The sequence below is a fragment of the Sorghum bicolor genome, chromosome 7, assembly GCF_000003195.3.
Source record: "Sorghum bicolor cultivar BTx623 chromosome 7, Sorghum_bicolor_NCBIv3, whole genome shotgun sequence".
Classification (NCBI taxonomy): domain Eukaryota; kingdom Viridiplantae; phylum Streptophyta; class Magnoliopsida; order Poales; family Poaceae; genus Sorghum; species Sorghum bicolor.
The window spans coordinates 50,052,449-50,077,585 of record NC_012876.2 but is presented as its reverse complement, the minus strand read 5'-3'; the positions used below and the strand labels follow the sequence as shown (position 1 = coordinate 50,077,585).

Below are 25,137 nucleotides of genomic sequence, written 5' to 3'. Positions count from 1 at the left end.
CTTCAGAGCTATAGCTGATTAAGAATAAGAGACATGGCACTTGACTAGACTGTTCTATCTTTTAACTACTCAAGACAGAAGTGACGGTTACAAGTCCCATGGTGAAAGTTAAAGTAAATAAGTTTTTAAGTCTTGACAGTTTACTCTAACTCAAAGATGAGATCTTATTTAGAAGCATGTGCACCGTCAACTTTTAAAGATATTGCAACAACTTCTAATCCATCACTGAGATTATACTTGCTCAGGGACGAGCAAGAGGTAAGCTTGGGGGAGTCTGTTGACGGTCCTTAAGTATCAAATTTAATTATCAAATAAACAAAGAAAAGGATCCAAATAAAACCAACATCTAGACTTAGGGTTTTATCTGACAGAATTCCACGAGTTTTGGTGTTTGACTATTTCTACAGGGGGTTATCAGGAAATTCGGAAGAAAGGCCCACACGTCGTGATTACATAGAGATATCAACGTGCCGCGCAATTATCTTACGTCTAGAAAACTCTAGAAGCCACGGGAAGGAAGCGGAGGCCGAACGGAGCCAGGCCTGGGCGCCCACCCCCTCCTAGAGTCCAAACAGGACTCTCTTTCGGGATCAATCTCCACCGACCTAAAGGATCAAGGATAACCGTTCAATCAATGTTGGTTTGATCCAACGGCCCATATTCACTTGAAGGGACTATAAAACTAGACCCCCTAGCCCCTGGAGGAGAGAGCCTCTCAACCCGCATTCATTATTCTTCAAGGGAGAAGAAGCCTCTGATCAAGCCTAGAGCCACCACCACATCAATTAGACATCTAGATTAGCATAGCTACATAGGATTAGAACTAGAAGGAGTCAATCTTCGATTGGTTTTCGGATCTGTCAAGAGGATTCTTGGTAATTCTCTAATTGTTCTTCTAATTTTTCATCTTTGTTCTTCAATATTATGAATATGATTTTGTTCTACTTCAATATATTGCTTATGACTTTGCTCTACTTGTTTATATTCAAGATTATATTGTTCTTAGTCTATCATAGTTATATACTTGGCTTAGTTTGATTGGATCTATATACATGTTTAGGATCGTATAGCATTTATCCATCGGATCTATGGGTAAATGATAGATATTGTGTAGGCGTGGTGCTTATACCGTATTTATATACGATTGTACCCAATATGCCACATCGTGGGGGAGTTCGTGATAGTGACAACTTCATTGATTCTTATATAGTCCCCCTCTCGTGTATTGGGCTGGCAGAGCAACATTATTACAGGGGAGTGATTACGATGTTTCTCTTATTTCTTGATAATATCACTATGCATGGGCGTAGTCTTGTCTCACAATGATTGCTAAGTATGCTTGCACTAAACTATGATAATACTGGACTATATAGTTGAGAATAACTTAGGAAATATTCTTGTAGTTCGTTCTAATTCCATGCTAATGACTTTCTAGAATATCTAATTGAGGTGCTTATCATATTTAATATGTGGCTAAGTTATGCTGATCAGATTAATTATCTTTGTCACTATTCATTACTTTATATATCTTTTATGTGACACTTATCTCTGTATGAAAGAGTTAGATAAATGTTCTCAATTATACATGCAATGATAGATACTCAATCTCATATTCCATTCTATAATCAATATTGATGGTTGCTAATCCCTTCCCAGTGGTAAAAATATAAATAACGATACCTGGGTGTCACACCCTGGCTTTTAAAATAAGACCAGAGTCGTCATATGTGTGCCCAGGAAGTCCACACATACAACAAAGAATAGAAATATCATAAACAATATTATATATAGCGGAAAACATATTTATATTAACACTTACAAACATCAGAGTACGTGGAAACAGTAGCTAAACTTCTTAGGCTCCATTCTTCTCAGGGACGGTTGACTGGGGGCTCCGTACGCCAAGCACTTCTGATAAGCTTCTAGAAAACTCCATAGCATCTCCATTCCTCTTCTGAGCAGCACTTTACTACACGCTGGGGTGTGGGGGTAATAGCAAGGGTGAGTTCATGTCGAACTCAACAAGTACAGGCGGAAAGTATAATGACATGCAAGGCTTAATCAAAGGAAAAGCTGACACTATTTGGCTGCAGGTGAGCTTTTTAGTTGGTAAACTTTTATTACAATTTTATTATTAAACAACCTATTACTAGTTGTGAGTAGAGCATCCCAACCCTTATTTAGATGAAGGTTAATTAGCAATATTATTAGTCATCATTATAATTACTATTATTATTAAGATCACCGAGGTAGCAATCTCGGATAGTAACTCAGGGTAGCAACCCCATTAAGATCATGGGATAACAATCCCAATAAAGAGCACAGGATAGCAATCCTGCCAACACAGAATAGCCATTCCGCCAAAGCACGAGGTAGCAACCTCAACCAAGTTCCGCCTCCAAGTTCCATGTGATTCCAATTTGCTCATCAAGTGAGGGTCTGGGCCGCTCGTGACCGTGAGCACGGCTAATATATCAGTTTTACACTCTGTAGAGGTGTGCACGTTCACTCCAAGTCGTGATTCCCATTCGCCCGGGGTCGTGACTCCCCAAAACACTACCAAGGTGAGCAGGCAGGGTTTCACTACGAGACCTTTCACAGGGTCCAACTAATAGGATGCCACTTGTAAGTTTTTGCCGGGGCACGCGGCAGCCGTGCCCATAGCAATGGGACCCCGAACTGACCGACCTCTTAATATGAATACTTAAGCTACTTCCTTACGCCTACCCGGAAAGTAACACCCTACCAGCGGAGGTCTTGATAATTAGTCAAGCCAGAGCCATATAGCTTGGAGCTGCACTGTAAGTCCCAGGGGGCCGCTCCCTGACTAAGTCCTTACGAAGAGCAGAGACGGGTACGCCCGGCAAACCGGACCACCAACAGTACCCGCTCCCCCTGTCACCACCAAACCACGATGCTCACAAGTACCGCAACATCTCCGTCACTGAAGTGACCATTGTTCATCATTTAAACATTATTCATCATTGAGGAATTTATTGGGCAAGATTATTTACTTTTATTTATTATATGGAATTGATGAGTAGAGCAGCTAAGCATAACTACTGTTCACTATTCTACCCATGTATAAAACCCAGGAGTACAAGGAATATAGTAGAAAACTAGTCATGTCCTTAGGGTTTACAGTATTAAGACACATGCAATGAAAAGTAAATGTATTTAAGGTTCATAGGTACAATATGATCAAAGGGTGCCTGCACTTGCCTTTATTCCCAGTGTATATCTGCTCAGAAATCTTTGACTTCCTTCTTCTAATCTCCAACTTCTGCTTCGACTGTCGGTCCTTAGCTTCTGGTCTTCAATGTTGACGAACCACACTTCTTCTACTCGAAGCAAACAAGCAACACAAACAGACAAACAACAATCACAACTAAGAACAAGCATCAATCAAAAGAAAAGCTTAGAAAGAGCGCACTAAACATCACGGCTTGTTGCTACGATCGTGACAACAAAAGAACGATTAAGAACAGAGCTATCATTAAATAGACACGACTATCGAGGCTCGAAGTGTAACGAAGAAGACGACTATCTGTTGGTCGTATTTCATGAAAATAGGTGATGGATTATTCAATGAAATATTTGAAAGTTGAGTTGACCAAATTTATAAAGAATTACAAAGGTTAGGACTAAATGTTAGTCATATTCTAATTATAAACAATTATATACCATTTAAGTCACTTTATCTTTTATAGCTTGAAAACATATAATTGGTGACATAACTTATACAAAGCATTTATGAAAGGAGGTTAGACTAAGTAAGTCACACTTGAAAAGACAATTCACATTGACATTAATCATATTAATATTTGTTTAAGAAAAACTAAAGTTATAAACTTAAATTACTTATATAGATTAGAAAATGCATTTAATTAGACATTAATCATTTTATATTCATGGTGAAGAATGTAAAGTACCAAACATGGAAAAAGTCATGGCTAACACGTAGTTTACGTCGATACAAAACTAACGCGACAAGAACGGGCTCAATCGGAATTAAAACGCGGATTCTATGGCCAAAACTAGGTCAGTGGCAAAACTATGAATAAAGAGAACTATTTTCATATTTTAAATAATTAAAAACTGAATTTTAAAAGCATTTTGGACTAAATCTACGAATACCAACGGATCCAGGAGCTAAACTACTAACACTAGGGCCGAATTCGAAATACTTTTGAACTACAGCGGAGCGCGGGTTGAATACCGAAAACTGCAGGGGCTTTTTCGCAAAACGGCTAGGGGCGGCGCGTGTGTGGCCAGCTGACCGGCCACGTGGCGCGACGGGGCTGGGCGGTCCACGGTGGACCGGGGCGAGGGGCGTGGTCCACCGGTCCATGGTGGACCGGGGCCGGATCGGGCGAGCGCACGGTGAGCGGGGGGGCCTGGCCGCGGCGGCGCTTTGGCCGGCCTCGCGTTGAGCTCGCTGCGCGGTGCTGCGGTGCACGGGAGGCCGTGCCGAGGGCAAGAACGCGTCGCCTGCGGCGCGGCGGGTACGGTGCGCAGGCTGGTCGCGCGGAAGAGAGGCCGCGGCGAGTGGGTTTCGCGGCGGGGCGGCGTCTCGGCGGCGGTCATCTCCGACAAGGGCGCGCACGCGAGAGAGAGCGAGAGAGAAGGTGGGGGAGGGTCCGGCGTGTAGCTCACCTCCGTGCGGAGCTCCGGGGGCGGTTCGCGTCGTCTGGGACGCGACGGCCGATGGGATCGACGGCGGCGGGCACCTTCACACGGCAGCGGGCGCGGTTTTGGTGGCAGCGCGACTTAGGGCAGGGCAGCGGCGCGGCTAGGGCTTCCAAAGGGGGCGCGGGGTGCAGCCGAGGGTTTTTATAGGCTACGGCCAACCTCGGGGCGCGCGCTAGGCAAGATCGGGCGGGGCGGCGGCGGGCTCTCCCGTCCGAATCAGGCGGGAGGTTGGGGACGAGGCCCCGTCTTGCTGACGAGTGGGGCCGGGCCGTCAGTGGCTTGGGCGCGGGCTGGCAGGCGGGCCCGCAGGCGTGGGCGCTGGGGTGCAGCAGGCCAGCGGCGGGGGCGCGAGATGGGCCGCGGCCCACGCGGGCGATGCGCGTGCGGTGGGGGGGGAAAGGAGGGGGCTGGGCTGGTGCTGCTGCAGGGTTGGGCCAAAATTTGCAGAGAGAAGGAAACTCCCTTTCTCCTTTTTTTTATAAAGAGTGATTTACAAACTATTTTGCAAAACAAATTTCTAACCTTTTTGAATCCAAACAAAACCTGGGATCATTTGGAACTTGTTTTTAGACTATTTTGAAATCCAAATATATTTTAGTTTAAACACATTTCTAAATTGTTTTTCCAACTCGAATTTGAATTAGTTTTCAAATAGGACTTTTGGAGTTTTATTTTTTCGAAAACCAACAAGACCCAAACGTGGCTCGCTAGAACATTTTAGAAATTCATTCTTCCGAGACAAGCCAAACAAAGCTAGGGCACAAAGCACACAATAACAAAACACAAATCACTTAACTTTATAAAAGTTTTAAAATTCCACATTTCTTCTCATTTTATAAAAACAATAATGAATAAAATATTGGAATATTTTACAAAAATTTTAAATCCTTGTTTAATTTAGTGTTTTCTAATAACAATCCAAAATTAAAAATTTTGGAGTGTTATAGATCTACCCCACTTAACAGAAATCTCGTCCCGAGATTTGAGGAAACTAGAGAGAAAGATAAAGTAGATCATCAAAGTTGTTTCGAAACTTTCGGCAAGATAAGATAACAGATTATAGAAAGATAAAGATCCGTATTATGGTGCTCACAAGTCCATGATTCAAGATTTATGAGATACAAGATGAAAGGATAAAGAATTAGTAAAAATTTGATGAGAGAGACTTAGATTTATTTTCAAGTCTTCGCGCTTAATCATTTGTAGTCTTATGAGATGTAAGATCAAGGCCATCGATCGGCAAACAAGATAAGGGTTCGTCGCAAGAATGATAAGGATCAATTTATAGTTCTCCATGTCTTTCTGATTAGAGATTTTTGAGAGTGATGATCGTAGTGAATGTTGCCCCACTTAGACCAAGTGTTTGCTCATCTTCAAAACTCCTATTTAAGAGCTTCATCTTGCCAGATCAGAACGATCTTTAGAGATCTTCCTTCAAAGATTACCATTCTGATAACACGCTGCACTTTTGGAGATTCCGAGGAACAAGGAGAGAATCAACATTCTGATAACACGCTGATAACACGCTGCACTTTTGGAGATTCCGATTTTTAAGGATAGATTAAGAATAACCCTAGTTATCTCAGTAAAAGTGTGAGACTTAAGCTAAAAGACAAAAGATTTATCTAGGAGAAAATTCTTGAACACCACCTGAGAAAGCAATGCAAGGGGTCATGAGAAATTGACCATAATGGTAGGGTGGTATATCGGACCTTCAGGTTCTGAATTTGGTCACGTGATAGTCCATCATATATTCTAGGGCCTTGTTTAGTTCCAAAAAATTTTGCAAAATAGGCACTGTAGCATTTTCGTTTGTATTTGACAAGTATTGTCCAATCATGCACTAACTAGGCTCAAAAGATTCGTCTCGTCAATTTCGACCAAACTGTGCAATTAGTTTTTATTTTCGTCTATATTTAATACTCTATATATGCGTTTAAAGATTCGATGTGACAGGGAATGTGAAAAATTTTGCAAAATTTTCTGGAAAGTAAACAAGGCCTAGGGTGAAAAATAAGTCTTATCTTAGGACTTTGGTTTCTTATGTCTTGCTTTGATAGGTCAACAAGCACCACTCTTCCTAGGACACTTGATGCTTCTCTATGGTCTCCATAGATGGATCCTAAGCAGATTTCTCATACCACTTGCAGTGTTGGGGAAATATTGCGAGAGAGAACTGCACAAAGGTTGTCAATTCATTCTACATGGAATGTTTAAGATCACTTCATAGGTAAGCACTACCACTTGATGTTGGGACAACACCAGGTGCTTCGCCCAAGGTTCCATCACTTACCATAAATAGACTGAACATCTGGTCAAACAACTCATTACTCATATTGGAAGCTTAATAATGATAAGGTCCAATGAACAAGACATCTCATTTTACAAAGAAGATTACAAGTGACTTGAATACAAAATCTTTATAAGCTGATAGACCTAACTGACTTCAGATTTCATAGACCATCATTGACTAGCTCAAATCTATCTAGGTCCCTTAATATAACTTCCTTCACATCAGATGTTGAGAATATATCGCCTTTGTATAAGTTCCACATTTTTTAAACTGCCTCGTTGTCGATACAATCATTCCATTAGTCCTTTAAACCTTGGGGTGAGGTTGAGTGCCTTCATACACAAACCTGTCTCCCGATGGGGTGGTTAGGGATACTGAGTGTTGGGTACAATCAATCTCTCCATGACAAGCAGTTAACCACCCTCTTCCAAGAATGACATCAATATCCAATGATTCTAGGACTATAAGATTTACCTCAAAATTTACACCTTTTATACCGAGTCTAACTTTTGGACACATGCGGGTTGCTCTTATCTTCCCTCTTGGTGATTTGACCAGTATGGGTTTCTTCATTTCAACCATAAGCATCTTACGATCGACAACACATTTGTTTGAGATGAAAGAATGTGAGGAACCTGAGTCAAACAAAACAGTGGCAGGAGTTGAGTTGACTAGAATCAATCCAAACACCACATTTTGTGCTTCGCAAGCAGTACACATATCCACATGGTTCAATCTACCATTAACATAGTCATGAACTGGGTACTTCTTTGGACAATGCTTCTTGTGATGTCCCTCTTCGTGACACTGGTAACAAGCACTGCTAACAGTTTTACCGTAGGTGCTATCCTGACGTTGAGCTCCTTGAATTGATGTGCCAGGAGTAACTAAAGTACTACTTACTTGTTGGTTTTGAGGGTTCACCTTCAATGGAGTCTCTTCACTTATTTGCTTCTTAGCTGGATTACTCTTTCGAGGCTGAAATTCTGTATAGGTGATGGTCCATCCATCTAGGCATATCTCTGGCGCAGCAAGTGTAGCTGAAGGGGCATCTAACTCTTCAGGATATGTATGTGCTGATGAGAGTTTGGGACTAAAGGTAACTGCAATGTAGAACTCAAATTTGACTCAACTCTTAATAGTGGCTCTAGGGAGATTGCCTTCCTTTTCTTGTTACCTTCAGTCTCTTGATCCTGGGGTACTTCTACCTTTCCTTCGCTTGACTTTTTCTGACAACACGGTAAACCATAATATCTGCAGCAATTACACGGCTCTTGAATCCCAAGTGCCTCATTAATACCATCATTCTTAGCTTTCATGTTCTTCCAGGCTTCTACTACTTGTCGCTTTATTGCTTCTTCCTGAGTTTTGGTCACGGTCTTCTCTAAAGGTAGCTGAGAATCTTTCTGTGGTCCCACTCCACTTAGTACTTGATCCTGTGTAAACAAGGGCTTCTCCTTGTTTACAAGAGACAAGGGTAGCATGGTTGGGTCTTCCTGACATTTGATGTAAGCTTCCTCAATGCCACCTTGGAGAAGTAGAGCTTGTACTGTCATAAGATTCTGTAGTCTTGTCATATGATCTGCTGCCATCTCTAGGATCTGAGCTTGCCAGGCTATCACTTGTTCACTACTTAGTTGTGTTGTACAAGGCATTTGTTGACTCTGATTACTGGTTTTCTTTCCTTTGATGTCATCACTGGTGTCGACCATCTAACATTAGGCAATAGTAGAATGAGCTAGAGTAGTATGGACAAAGAGCATGATATGAAGTGAGAGAAAATAGGTGGAGAGGATCAAGATTGACAATAGATGGATAGGATAAGAGAGATCACTACCCCACTTAGCAAGGATCGAGCTAACCCTCAAATGATTTCTTCCAGGCCTCCTTTAAAACACTAGGACAAAGATGACACACAAAGCAACAAACCAAGCAAGACAAGCACACAACACACCCATGATACTACACGTACTTCTTCAACAGTGGTGGTCATCCTAAAAGGTAAGTTCAAGATGATGAAGGGCCATCGAATTTGGAAATAAAGCAAGTTTTGAAAACTTCAGGAAATCAACTAAACAAAAGCCAAGGAGATAAATAGAACTAGCTCAAAGGAAGCTATTCAAGGAGGGGATACAACATGACAAGGATGAAGAAATAGTCAGAATCAAAGGGTCAAGGTATAAGAAAATAGTTTTATAGCAAAATAAGCTTTAGAAATCAACCAGTGCTATCTAGGCATACATCCTACAGTCAACATTGCTCTGATACCATTCCTGTCACACCCTGGCTTTTAAAATAAGACCAGAGTCGTCATATGTGTGCCCAGGAAGTCCACACATACAACAAAGAATAGAAATATCATAAACAATATTATATATAGCGGAAAACATATTTATATTAACACTTACAAACATCAGAGTACGCGGAAATAGTAGCTAAACTTCTTAGGCTCCATTCTTCTCAGGGACGGTTGACTGGGGGCTCCGTACGCCAAGCACTTCTGATAAGCTTCTAGAAAACTCCATAGCATCTCCATTCCTCTTCTGAGCAGCACTTTACTACACGCTGGGTGTGGGGGTAATAGCAAGGGTGAGTTCATGTCGAACTCAACAAGTATAGGCAGAAAGTATAATGACATGCAAGGCTTAATCAAAGGAAAAGCTGACACTGTTTGACTGCAGGTGAGCTTTTTAGTTGGTAAACTTTTATTACAATTTTATTATTAAACAACCTATTACTAGTTGTGAGTAGAGCATTCCAACCCTTATTTAGATGAAGGTTAATTAGCAATATTATTAGTCATCATTATAATTACTATTATTATTAAGATCACCGAGGTAGCAACCTCGGATAGTAACTCAGGGTAGCAACCCCATTAAGATCATGGGATAACAATCCCAATAAAGAGCACAGGATAGCAATCCTGCCAACACGGAATAGCCATTCCGCCAAAGCACGAGGTAGCAACCTCAACCAAGTTCCGCCTCCAAGTTCCATGTGATTCCAATTGGCTCATCAAGTGAGGGTCTGGGCCGCTCGTGACCGTGAGCACGACTGATATATCAATTTTACACTCTGCAGAGGTGTGCACGTTCACTCCAAGTCGTGATTCCCATTTGCCCGGGGTCGCCACTCCCCAAAACACTACCAAGGTGAGCAGGCAGGGTTTCACTACGAGACCTTTCACAGGGTCCAAATAATAGGATGCCACTCGTAAGTTTTTGCCGGGGCGCGCGGTAGCCGTGCCCATAGCAATGGGACCCCGAACTGACCGACCTCTTAATATGAATACCCAAGCTACTTCCTTACGCCTACCCGGAAAGTAACACCCTACAAGCGGAGGTCCTGATAATTAGTTAAGCCAGAGCCATATAGCTTGGAGCTGCACTGTAAGTCCAAGGGGGGCGCTCCCTGACTAAGTCCTTACGGAGAGCAGAGACGGGTACGCCCGACAAACCGGACCACCAACAGTACCCGCTCCCCCTGTCACCACCAAACCACGATGCTCACAAGCACCGCAACATCTCCGTCACTGAAGTGACCATTGTTCATCATTTAAACATTATTCATCATTGAGGAATTTATTGGGCAAGATTATTTACTTTTATTTATTATATGGAATTGATGAGTAGAACAGCTAAGCATAACTACTGTTCACTATTCTACCCATGTATAAAACCCAGGAGTACAAGGAATATAGTAGAAAACTAGTCATGTCCTTAGGGTTTACAGTATTAAGACACATGCAATGAAAAGTAAATGTATTTAAGGTTCATAGGTACAATATGATCAAAGGGTGCCTGCACTTGCCTTTATTCCCAGTGTATATTTGCTCAGAAATCTTTGACTTCCTTCTTCTAATCTCCAACTTCTGCTTCGACTATCGGTCCTTAGCTTCTGGTCTTCACTGTTGACGAACCACACTTCTTCTACTCGAAGCAAACAAGCAACACAAACAGACAAACAACAATCACAACTAAGAACAAGCATCAATCAAAAGAAAAGCTTAGAAAGAGCGCACTAAACATCATGGCTTGTTGCTACGATCGTGACAACACAAGAACGATTAAGAACAGAGCTATCATTAAATAGACACGACTATCGAGGCTCGAAGTGTAACGAAGAAGACGACTATATGTTGGTCATATTTCATGAAAACAGGTGATGGATTATTCAAAGAAATATTTGAAAGTTGAGTTGACCAAATTTATGAAGAATTACAAAGGTTAGGACTAAATGTTAGTCATATTCTAATTATAAACAATTATATACCATTTAAGTCACTTTATCTTTTAATAGCTTGAAAACATATAATTGGTGACATAACTTATACAAAGCATTTATGAAAGGAGGTTAGACTAAGTAAGTCACACTTGAAAAGACAATTCACATTGACATTAATCATATTAATATTTGTTTAAGAAAAACTAAAGTTATAAACTTAAATTACTTATATAGATTAGAAAATGCATTTAATTAGACATTAATCATTTTATATTCATGGTGAAGAATGTAAAGTACCAAACATGGAAAAAGTCATGGCTAACGCGTAGTTTACGTCGATACAAAACTAACGCGACAAGAACGGGCTCAATCGGAATTAAAACGCAGATTCTATGGCCAAAACTAGGTCAGTGGCAAAACTGTGAATAAAGAGAACTATTTTTTATATTTTAAATAATTAAAAACTGAATTTTAAAAGCATTTTGGACTAAATCTACGAATACCAATGGATCCAGGGGCTAAACTGCTAACACTAGGGCCTAATTCGAAATACTTTTGAACTACAGCGGAGCGCGGGTTGAATACCGAAAACTGCAGGGGCTTTTTCGCAAAACGGCCAGGGGCGGCGCGTGTGTGGCCAGCTGACCGGCCACGTGGCGCGACGGGGCTGGGCGGTCCATGGTGGACCGGGGCGAGGGGCGTGGTCCACCGGTCCATGGTGGACCGGGGCCGGATCGGGCGAGTGCGCGGTGAGCGGGGGGGCTTGGCCGCGGCGACGCCATGGCCGGCCTCGCGGCGAGCTCGCTGCGCGGTGCTACGGTGCACGGGAGGCCGTGCCGAGAGCAAGAACGCGTCGCGCGCGGCGCGGCGGGTACGGTGCGTAGGCTGGTCGCGCGGAAGAGAGGCCGCGGCGAGTGGGTTTCACGGCGGGGCGGCGTCTCGGCGGCGGTCATCTCCGACGAGGGCGCGCACGCGAGAGAAGCGAGAGAGAAGGTGGGGGAGGGTCCGGCGTGTAGCTCACCTCCGTGCGGAGCTCTAGGGGCGGTTCGCGTCGTCTGGGACGCGACGGCCGATGGGATCGACGGCGGCAGGCACCTTCACACGGCAGCGGGCGCGGTTTTGGTGGCAGCGCGACTTAGGGCAGGGCAGTGGCGCGGCTAGGGCTTCCAAAGGGGGCGCGGGGTGCAGCCGAGGGTTTTTATAGGCTACGGCCAACCTCGGGGCGCGCACTGGGCAAGATCGGGCAGGGCGGCGGCGGGCTCTCCCGTCCGAATCGGGCGAGAGGTTGGGGACGATGGCCCCGTCTCGCTGACGAGTGGGGCCGGGCCGTCAGTAGCTTGGGCGCGGGCTGGCAGGCAGGCCCGCAGGCGTGGGCGCTGGGGTGCAGCAGGCCAGCGGCGGGGGCGCGAGATGGGCCGCGGCCCACGCGGGCGATGCGCGTGCGGTGGGGGGGAAAGGACGGGGGCTGGGCTTGTGCTGCTGCAGGGTTGGGCCAAAATTTGCAGAGAGAAGGAAACTCCCTTTCTCCTTTTTTTATAAAGAGTGATTTACAAACTATTTTGCAAAACAAATTTCTAACCATTTTGAATCCAAACAAAACCTGGGATCATTTGGAACTTGTTTTTAGACTATTTTGAAATCCAAATATATTTTAGTTTAGACACATTTCTAAATTGTTTTTCCAACTCGAATTTGAATTTGTTTTCAAATAGGACTTTTGGAGTTTTATTTTTTCGAAAACCAACAGGACCCAAACGTGGCTCGCTAGAAAATTTTAGAAATTCATTTTTGCGAGACAAGCCAAACAAAGCTAGGGCACAAAGCACACAATAACAAAACACTCATCACTTAACTTTATAAAAGTTATAAAATTCCACATTTCTTCTCATTTTATAAAAACAATAATGAATAAAATATTGGAATATTTTACAAAAATTTTAAATCCTTGTTTAATTTAGTGTTTTCTAATAACAATCCAAAATTAAAAATTTTGGAGTGTTATACTGGAATACTTCCCGGTTAAAATGCTACATCGGTATTAATCTGTGCGTTTGCAGATCTCATTTGTTATTTCTTTAGAAGAGCATTTGCATATTTCAATACCGCGTCTCTTATATCATGTTGGGGATGACAACTTGGCTTAAGTGGTGTGAGGGATAGGTTTGGCATTTTTGGCACCGTTATCAGAATTAGAAAACTAAGTCTACTTTTGGTAATGATGTTAAGAATACACAACAATGACTACCTCAACAACTGGTGCGGGACTTCCTTCCACAAGCGGTTGGGTCTCTGAGATGAACCTTTGAGGAGAAACCTAACGGCATCTAGTTCTCCTCAACAATTGCTCATGAGCTTCAACGAAGTTTGGCAGCAATTGAAAACCGCTCATGCACTGTCTAGATTCACGATAACGAGAAACAAGACAAGTGAAGGGTAAGCCCCTAAGGCCCTGTTTAGTTCTCTGCCCAAAATTTTTTCATCCATCCCATCGAATCTTTGGACACATGCATGGAACATTAAATGTACATAAAAAATAAACTAATTACACAGTTTGGTTGAAAATCACGAGACGAATCTTTTAAGCCTAGTTACTCTATGATTAGCCTTATGTGCTACAGTAACCCACATGTGCTAATGACAGATTAATTATACTTAATAGATTTGCCTTTCAGTTTTCTGACCAGCTATGTAATTTGTTTTTTTATTAGTATCTAAAAACCTCTCCCGACATCCTTCCGACACATCCGATGTGACACCCAAAAAATTTTCATCTCCAATCTAAACAGGCCCTAACACTAATGGATACTCAGATTTTAGAGTAGATCACGGATTCCAATTTATTTGAGATTCCTAGTATGATGCTTCCTCAGCAACGGTGCCAGAAATGCTTGTTGGCAAATCTTAACGCACACCAGCTAGAGTAAGATGTGACAAGTATCTAGAAATAGTGGCACCTAACTGGCACTGCTTAAATGCATGCCTGAGCTGTTACTAGGATAGGGTGTCAGGCTACCCTGAGCAACGGCTCTAGAAATGTTAAGCAACGCTAAACTCTAGCGGTGACGCAAGACGTACCAAGGGTAACTCTTCAGACGCACAGGTACCGCTGTAGCACTTCAACCATGGTGAGTATCTATGGTATCATAATTTATAGTTCGCTCACGGGAAGCGGACTAAGACTCTCTTAATAAATATATGGATGGATATCCATGATTTGTGTCTACTCAATCTAAGTTCACTAGTGCTAATAGGGGGGTAAGAATAGCAAGATAGAATAATAGATAAGTCAGATAAAGGTAAGTAAAGATAACTGGTAGTGAGCTAGCTAGGTGGGAGGACAACGAGTGAGTAAGGACTCCTATGTATCTAACTCTACTTCTGTATTCTAATCCTAATTAATGTAAACGACTCAACTAGACTAGTATCCGAACAGTCTTGTGTGGTGGAAGTTGACTGCAATAGGAGGACGAAACTCCTATCCAAGCGGACTTTTGTCTTATGGGCGTCTACAGACCGAACTCGACATGAATAGAACCTACTAGGAAGTAGAGGCCTATCATGCTTTGCCGCCGCCCGCTAACACGTTTGATACGGTGGCATCGACTAATAAGCGCTAGCCTAAGCACCTCGCTTACACTAGTCTTATAACTTCAACTATCACGTAACTAGCCAAAGCCCCTAATGGTAGTGGAGCACACACAAGGTGTTGAAGACACTAATCTAACTAAGGCAGCTACACTAATAATACTAAGACACAACACTACTACAAGTATAGTAATGCACTAAGCAATACTCAAAGTAAAGACTTGAAGTAAATACTTAGTAAAGTAAAGAAAGACTATATTGATATAAAGAATGTAATACAAGAGAAAAGGTACAAGAGCTATATCAGACTCTCCAAAAGATAGCTCCGGAGACCCGAGCTTCGCTCGACTCGACTCTAACTCCCACTCTAGACTAGACTAGACTACACTTGATCTCCCAAGTGGGATTTGGAAATGAAGATGAGAGATGGAAGATGGGAGATGGGGGCCCCTCCTTATATAGGGGTGAGAGAGGGGGTGCCACATCAGCGATCCGCGTGATCCTTCCTTCTCCACCCTTGGATGCACCGACCTCCCAACCGCCTTAGATGGACGGTTGGAGCATTGGCACACATGAGGAAGGTCGGTGGGAGTGAACCGACTCCAGATGGGGCTCACATGTAGGTCGGTTGACCTGCCCTGTGGCTGATAGTGGGTCCCACTGACCTCCTGGAAGGTCCTTAAGTCGGTGGGAGGCTAGGCCAGGTGGCATCACCCAATTGGACGGTCGGCCAACCAACCTTTGGGGCCCTTGGCCCACCACTGGCCTCCTAGTGGTGTCCCCACTTGTCTTGTGAAGTGTTGTCCAAAATTGAGTCTAGTTGCACACTTGCTTGCTTCCATGTAGGCCTAAGGATCCATGTGCTAACTGTTTAAACCGTTGAGGGCAAGCACACTTGGATCCAAGGGTTGAGGTTGACTCCTTGGAGTATGCCATGGCTCATGCCATGGAGGGGAGCCCCTGGTGGGCCCAAACCCTGGTCGGCCGACCTAGGTTATGGGGCCCGCAGGGCTCATTTCCTTCTTCCCTACATTGAACAAGCTAAGAGTACAAGTGGAACTTTATTAGTGATAAATATGTTCATATGATGCTTATCTTCCTTCAGTCGAGGACTATTGACGGGCTTTTGAGTATATAGAACTGGGTCTTATTTCCCGTCAACACTTACACATCTTGATCTAGGACTATGACATTCTTCTTCTTGGATCCTTGTTTTGACTTTACAATAGATACAATACAAGTATGCTATCTTGTTTCTCCCAACCTAAGCCCCATAAGCCTAATAGATGTAGGATGAAACAAAAGAAGGCAATCCTATGCTATGCCTTGGTGAGGAATCCTATACTTACTGAGTGACTTGAGAGTACTATTAGAGGAGTAAGGATGAACTATGTGCTTTCTTTTAAAACATTTATCAAAAACTCTAAGTACTAAGGATATGAAAATGGGAAGATGACTTTGCTTTGAGAATTGTTCCATTTTTCAACATCCTAAGGATATATGTTAGACAGTGCCACATAACCCACTTGTATAAGATATGTCTTGAGTAGTCTTTGTGTTTGCTTATATCTTAAAAGTGTCATAATCATAGGTTATCTTTCTCTAACCTTTGCTCGAGGACGAGCAAAGACTTAAGTGTGGGGGTTCTTGTTGACGGGAAATAAGACCCAATTCTATAGAATCAAAAGCCGGTCAACAGTCCTCGACTGAAGAAAGATAAGCATCACATGAACATATTTATCACTAATAAAGTTCCACTTGTACTCTTAGCTTGTTCAATGCAAGGAAGAAGGAAATGAGCCCTAAGGGCCCCATAACCTTGGTTGGCCGACCATGGTTTGGGCCCACCAGGGGCTCCCTTCCACAGCATGAGCCATGGCATACTCCAAGGAGTCAATCCCAACCCTTGGATCCAAGTGTGCTTGCCCTCAACGGTTCAAACACTTAGCACATGGATCCTTGGGCTCACATGGAAGCAAGCAAGTGTGTAACTAGACTCAACTTTAGACAACACTTCACATGACAAGTGGGGACACCACCAGGAGGCCAATGGTGGGCTAGGGGCCCCAAAGGTCGATCGGTCGACCGACCAATTGGGTCATGCCACCTGGCCCAGCCTCCCACCGACCTAAGGACCTTCCAGAAGGTCAGTGGGACCCACTATCATCTAGATGGCAGGTCGGTCGACCTACATGTGGGCCCCATCTTGAGTCGGTTCACTCCCGCTGACGTCCCCATGATGAACATGTGATGGAAATCCCCAACCGCTGATCATATGGCGGTTCCAAGGTCGGTTTGTCTAATGGTGCATGCTGGAGGTCACGCGGATTGCTGATGTGGCACTGGAGTAGCCCCTACTCCACCTCCTGCTATAAATACCCCCTATAGGCCTTCATCTTCCATATCTCACACTTCAAGATCCACTTGTTACAATGTAGGGTAGTAGTAGTTAGTCTAGTGTGGGAGTTAGAGTTGAGTCGAGCGAAGCTCAGAGTCTCTAGAGTCGTATTCTAGAGAGTTTGGTATTCCTCTTTACCTTTTCTTTTGTAAGACTTTGAGTATTTAATATATTTACTTTTCCTTTACTTTTCTAAGTATTTACTTTCAGTATTTACTTAGTGCAATATTCTATTGTAGTGTCCTAGTCTGTCTTATAGTAGTTATATACTAGCTAAGTTAGTCTTAAGTGCTTGGGTTGTTTTCTCTGCCGGTAACACGGTACTTGGACTAGTTCGTATACTTAGTCTGAGTAGTAGGAGTTAGCATAAGCGTGGTGCTTAGACTAAAGCCTACCCTTGAATACCACCGTATCAAATGTGATAGCGGGCGGCGGCGAAGCGTGACAGGCCTCTGCTTTCCAATAGGTTCTATTCACGTCGGGTACGGTCTGTAGGCGCCCATAAGAAATGAGTCCGCTTGGATAGGAGTTTTGTCCTCCTATTGCAGTCGACTTCCAACAAACAAGCAGTTAAGTTTAGCGACGTTAGTGTGTCTCCGCTACTAGATTAGATTGGTTCACAAGAGTAAAGTTAGAGTCATAGGAGTCTTTTCTCACTCGTTGTCCTCCCACCTAGCTAGCTCTCTACCATTTATCTTTAGATTAGGATCTGTGTGAGATCACTTACCTATCCTTGACCCTTTGGATGACCTTGAGCCTAGTTAGTTCACTTCACGTTCCCCATGGAAAATATGATACCTAGAATACTCCTAGTGAAAGCTACATTGACTACCATACGCTTGCGGTATTTCCGTTTGCCACTTCTAGAGTCAACAGGCTTTCTAGAGCTGTTGTAGGGATAGACTTTTAGTCTATCTTTTGTGATGACGCTATGAAATGCCAACAGCGATCGGACCAAAGAACATCAGGGAAACACAAGGACGAACTCACTCCATATTCACAAGGTGTACAGACAGGATTACATATGGCTTTCCCTTTCGAGAGGCCCCGAACATAGGAACGACAAGAGCCGGCTTACCTCGGCACAGGCGAGGCACCCGCTCCTGCTGGGGACTACCACTCACTTACAAGGTGTACAAAGGACTAGAGCTCTCGCTCGCTCACTGCTCGTGGATGGCTGCTGGACTTCGATGCATGATGCCTGATCCCTCCTTGATGCTTCAGCCTCCACCTTTTATAGGAGCGACACGACGCTCTTTATTGGACACGTAGGGGATAGCCTGCGAGCTGCAGCGACGCCAGCGCACCGCCGTCTTCGTGCTCTCCAGTCTGTCTCTAGCACACTGTTGTCGCGGCGTCTTGTATGTTACAGCTGCGCGCACCGCCTCGGGACTCAGCGCGTCAACGCCTGATCCCGTACACTCTCCGCATGCATAGATGCACCATTAGTGCTGATGCTTGCTTAGAGCTGATGACGCCTGGTAATTCTCCTGCGTAGATATTCTTTATTCCTTGTGTGGGTATATATATACTCTAAATCTAGAGATATAGATATGGGAGTAACTACTCCTGGGAGTACAAAATAATTTCCATATATATAGGGTGTAGAAAGGAATTTCCCTATATAGGGTGCGTTTCTTCTACACGCACGAGGAACTACTCCGACCTGAGATACACGCATGCGAGGGTTAGGAGCGGACGTCGTGGCATGTGGATGGGAGTTGAGTCTTATCGGATTTGCATGCGGCATGACCCATTAAGCAATTAAGAAACCCTACTACTTTTAAATATTGTACCCATGCTACTCCTTCGGCTTGAATCTCGGTTTCTTGGCCAGTTTCATTCGTCCATATGGTTAACGTGATACAACAACTAGAGTATGTGTGCGCAAAGAAATTTCCATATATATATATATATATATATATATATATATATATATATATATATATATATATATGTTCCAAGTGATGTGTCATGGGCCATGCTGCCGGACCATTGAAGAAGGAGATCAAGAGCGTAACACACAATTCTCTGTACTGTTCTATTTTTCGCCCCCAGCTTTAGTATCTTCCAGAACCTTCTAGCATCTTCTTCCTATCATCGATTCCCCCTGCTTGCTCCCTACCTACTCCATCTCTCTTTTGTTTCGATAAGGAGACTCCATCTCTCTTTGTATTATACTACCACTAGCTCTTGATCGTCACTGGTGCAGGACGGGGCATTAGCACCGGTCGGGAAGGACCTGTTACCCCGGTTCCCGAGCCGGTGCTGTCCTTCCGGGACTAAAGGCCCACCCTTTAGTCCCGGTTCGGAGAACCGGGGCTAAAGCCCCCCCCCCCCCCCTTTAACACCGGTTGGTAATATCAACCGGTGTTAAAGGGTTCTGCCAGGGCTGCCACGTTGCAGGACCCTTTAACACCGGTTGGTATTACCAACCGTTGTTAAAGGGTTTCTTTTTTTGGTTCACTTCTTCGGTTCTGTTTATTGTTTTTATATAATAATAATAATAGGTTTTTCAATACATGTTTTTGCTGATACAATAATATATTTATATTACACGCATATTAAGCATATATAAATGAAAATTATAGGCTTAGCTTAATAATTAAGCTTTGCCTATAATAAAATGAATAGGCCGCATCAAAAATTAAATAGGTATGTAAAAAGCTTTATATATATATATATATATAGTTTTATATGTACAAAATTCGTAACACATATATATATAGAGTTTTTTCTCCCAATGTCTACAAACGATACAAATGATCATCGTTGTTTGGAATAAGAGTTTCGTTGCCGTTGAAGTGAAACTCGCCGTTTGGATTGATCACTTGCTCGCGGAGAAATCCTGCTATCATCTCTTGGATAGCTTTGATTCGGTCTTTTTGTATGACCTTTTCCCTCAACCATTCCGTCTTTAATTTGAAATAAATAAAAAAAGTATTAGTTATCTAAGTTATTCAATATAATTCAGGAGATAATGAAAAGAGACATGTAACGTACTCTGAGCGTCTCTGTGGGTGTTTGATTGACTTGTGCCATCATGAATTTGCACACGTAATATGCACATAGATTGTTCCCCTCTTCTTGTCTTAAACACCACTGTACGATATATATATATAATATTCACGACCACGACAATAAGAAGGCTAAAAGTTAGCGAAAGTTTGCTAGCTAGTAGAACTTACTTGTGGATGTATTATGTTAAGCGGCGCTTTACATCCACTGAGATGTTCACGGTCAATGAATCTTTCCCAAACCCTACACATAGCCATTGTGGATCGTGAACTAATAATTACAGAGTCATATTATGATATTCTTCTAGATGAGATCGACATTACGTACTTTTGAATAATGTTTACCATTTGTTGATAATTTTCTTGTGGTTTTCTCATTGAGTCAAAGATTATCAACCGGTTCTTGGGAATTTCAATGACTATGAGTATCCAGTGAAAGCTGTTTACACACATATATATAGTCAGGCCTATATATAACTATATAAAACTTGTCTCGAGTAATAATTATTAAAATAAAATATGCATGCACTTAATAACTATATAACTCACTCGAAGTTGAAGGGGAAGAGTATTTTTGTTTTTCTTTTTGGTTCACAAAGAACCTCATAAGATTGGTGTTGACTTCTGTTTCATGAGCTGTTGTCCACACTGCCTGCGGAGCCTTGAAAACAATATAAGGGTCAACGAACCCAATACTATTGTCATTTCTCATTCTGAGCTCTCTCATTTGGTGCCTGCATATATACATACAAATCCTAAGTGTGTAAGGATTATATACATATAATTAAAGAAGTTAGAAGTATAATAAAAAGAAAAAAATACTTACAGATAAAAGCAGCTGACAAGAGATTTGTCGAGAGCGTCGAGGTGGCATAATTGGTGCAATTCTTCGAACTGCACGTATATGAGGTCATCTCTATGGAAGTAGTGATGTTGTCTAATACGAACAGAAATCCAATTCTCTCCCCTTTTAGATGCCTCAATGCACCATTTGTTTATTGCAAACATTTGTGTGCCGAGCTCATGTAAACGCTGAGGGTCGAATAGACTCCTGCCCGGTTCATATCTTACCCTCCATTGATCAACTACCTCAGCTTTTTCAAATGTTTGGCATCCAAGAATGGCGGCAATTTCTTCCATATTTAAACCGCTCTGTCCAAAGTAACGCTCAAGCGAGTCTAGCTCAGACAACGCTAAGGATTTCTTTGGCATCAAGTCTTCATTTGAGCCGTATTGATTTGGCACAATCAAAGGGGGCACCGGTTTTGATACTTCTCCGAGCTGTGGGACCCCCTTTCCTACTCTCTTCCTAGGCTGTGAAGACTTGACCAGAGACCGCTCATAGTCCGAAAGTGCTGGCTTTTTCTGAGCTTCGCGTTGCTTCTTTTGCTGGTCCGCCACCTTCTGCCTCAGTTCCGATAGCTTTACATAAAAGTACGGCTTTTCTGGGTTTAGCCGCTTTTTTCTATCCTCCTTCAATTTATCAAAAAATTGTTTCACCTCAGCTTTGGATGCAGCAATTACCTCATCTTCACTCTTTTCATAAGATAATTTTTCTGGTGTCTTAGCTCTCTTTGCTGAGGCAGCCTTCTTTGGAGGTGGAACCGATGACTTCGGTCGTTCTTGGGCGGACCGCTTCTGACTACCTCGTTTTGGAGGTGAGGGGACCGACCGTGCACTCTTTGGAGAGGGCGGTGCAGGCGGTGGAGGTGGTGGGGCTGATCTTTTCGGTGTTGGAGAACACGGTGGAGGAGTTGGAGACCTCGGTGGAGGAGGTGGAGACCGTGGTGGTGGCGGTGGCGGGGTCGGTGTGGCTGCCGCAGGTGTTGGAGGAGATCCAGCATTGTCACCGCCCGCAGCACTATGATGCGCTGGGGAGAGAACTGGACTTAGGTTGGAGGAGTCCCTGTAAAGAAAACAATTACAAGTTTTGTGAGCAAACTTTTTTTTAATTTCAATACATAAGAAATAATATAAGAAGTAAAATCACACACAAGCCTATGTTGAGGAATAATTATGAAGCGCTTGCACCAACAAATAAATGTCTTCTCAGCTTCACCTAAGGTCTTCTCTCCGTCTCCCCCTTCTATGTCTAGAGACACATTGCCACAACCTTTCTCAACCCTATCAACCGAGACGCTAGCATATCCACCAGGTACTGGTCGATTATGGATTCTTGGAGTTCTCGTTTGGTCGATAGGGTTGACAACAGCGATAGCCAACTTTTTTGTTGCATTCCCATCTGGTACATGCAGCTCACAGGTAGTAAAAGCCTCTGTGACATCATCCACGGGGAAGTCTAGCTTCGTGTCATCCTGAATGGTTGGTACTTCCGTGGATGCGCAGCTGCTTTTCAACTGGCCTGGGGTGCTAACATTGACCTCAGGCTGTGATGTACCTTGCCCTTTCGTCATTTGACTAAGTGCTGCTTGCACTTCCCTTTGAATCTCCGCCTGCATCCATTCTTCACGAGCTTTCTCGCGCCCTTCTGACTATAGAACAAAAGCTTCCAGGCGGCGGATCCACTCTGCCTCCTCATCCTTCTTTCTCTAGCGGCTTCTGTAGGTATCTTGATCGGCTTGGAATGATTGCAGCCACGGAACTGCCCCATAGCCTCTCGTACGCCCACCGTGCTCAGGATTTTCAAGCGCATAGGTGAGTTCATCCTTCTCCCTGTTAGGCCTGAACTCACCAGACTGAACCGCCTCTCGTGCACGGACTAGTCTCTCTGCTGCTCTAGAGATTTCTTGGCCCCAAACTAGCGCCCCGGTGTCTGGGTCCACGCTTCCCCCATGACCGTAGAACCAATGCTTGGAGCGCTCGCTCCAATTCTTTGCTATTGTCTCGAGTGTGACCCCTAGCAAGCATCTCCTGTTCCATTCGGTCCCACTTGGAAACAACACTCTTATAACCATCTGATCCCATATGATGGTGGTATGTCTTTTTACTTGCATTCTCTTTGTTTCTAATGGCTCGTTCCTCGCCCTCTTCTGATGTTTTGTACTGCACGAAGTCATTCCAGAAGGCCCTCCGCTTTACATATTGCTTGAGGTTGAAATTTGGAGTCTCGTTTTTCTTGACAAATTTATTGTACAAAGTCTTCTTCCAATTCTGGAACAGTACTGCCATCTTCTTCATAGTCCAGTCATAAATTCGCACCTTCAACTCTTCATCGTTGGTGTCGAAGGTGAAAACGTCTGTGACGGCTTTCCAAACTAAGTCCTTGTCACGATCAGAGACAAAACTGATCTCAGGAGCACCTCGCTTCTCTCTCCATTCATGAGCACTAATCGGTATTTGATCTCTCACAAGATATCCACAGTGACTAACATATTTATTTGCATGTTCACCAAGTGGTCTGCCTGTAGCTATCTCAAACTCAGAGATTACATAGCGGCCCTCCAACGGCTTCTTTGGCCCTCGTGGAGGTACGCTTCTCCCCGTAGAGGTCGATCCAGAAGGCTACACGTAGATATAGAAACAAAAATACTAAATTAATAACCAAGTAAGTCTAAAACCTAATGTAAGAGATGTATTAATTATATATGTTTACATTTACATACCTCGCCAGTATTTTCTTCTTGTTGCACGACAAGTTGTTGCTCAGGCGCATTGCCCTCTTGTTGCTCCGGGGCATTGCCCTCTTGTTGCTCAGTCGCTCGCCTTGCATGATCTCGTGGTAATCAATAAAGTACTGACTACCGTCGTCGATCATATTTTGAATGGCATCTTTCATATAATCAGGATCATCATGAGGACGGTCAGCCATTTCTATGTCTGCAACCATACATATATATATATATATATATATTCTATATAAGATAAGAAATACACTAGAATAATATACTAGAAAACAATACTAGAATAATAGTACAAACAATAATATATACAAAACACTACTAGAATAATTTGGTCTTATATACTACTACTAGTACTACTACAAATGAAAGTGTTGGAGTACTCTAAAAATAATACTAGAATCTTTTAAGCCAAGTAATACACTAGAATAATATATAAAAAACAATACTAGAATAATAATACAAACAATAATATATACAAAACACTAGAAAATAAAATATATATTAGAGACTTATATACTACTAGTACTACTACAAATGAAAGTGCTGGAGTGCTCTAAAAAATAATACTAGAATGTTTTAAGCCTAGTAATATACTAGAATAATATACTAAAAGAATAATACTACAATAATAGTACAAACAATAATATATACAAAACACTAGAAAATAAAATATATATTAGAAATGAAAGTGCTGGAGTGCTCCAAAAATAATATTAGAATCTTTTAAGCCAAGTAATACAAATACTAAAAGAATAATACTAGAATAATAGTACAAACAATAATATATACAAAACACTAGAAAATAAAATATGATACAAGAATAATACATATAATATACTACAAACATATACTAAAAAATACTACTACAAATAATATACTAAAAAAATAATACTACAAAATAATACAAGAATAATATTAATATATTACAAATATATACTAGCATAATATAATTTATAACAGGTCAGCACTACACTTATACTAATATACTAAAAACTATTACTAGAATAATATACTAACATCATGCATTATTTTTTAGTGTATATATATATATACTTAATATATATACTAGCTAGCATTCATTAATTATTATTTTTAGTGTAAAAATATATACAAATCACTAAAATTGCAAAGTGCTTGGCATATAATTCATAACATTTATTTATTATATATATAAACTGCAGTGGAGTATTTAATTTATATATATATATATCGATCTCGGTTTTGGATTATACATGGTGTGTATGGACGCGCGGGGCCGGGCGTGGAGAGGCGTAGATGGCGGCGCTGGTGGCCGGAGCTGGCCGCGGCGGCGGTGGAGATCGGCGAGGTCGCGCGCGGGCAGACGAA

At 42.6% G+C, this 25,137-nt stretch overlaps 1 protein-coding gene across 1 annotated transcript; it reads right to left on the bottom strand.

Annotated features, from left to right (window-relative positions):
- LOC110437272 (translation initiation factor IF-2-like) lies at positions 4,653-11,991 on the bottom strand. Its single transcript, XM_021465659.1, has 2 exons — positions 11,856-11,991; positions 4,653-5,113 (listed from the first exon to the last, which is right to left on the bottom strand). Exons 1-2 carry the CDS (start codon positions 11,989-11,991, stop codon positions 4,653-4,655), a joined length of 597 nt encoding a protein of 198 aa, XP_021321334.1.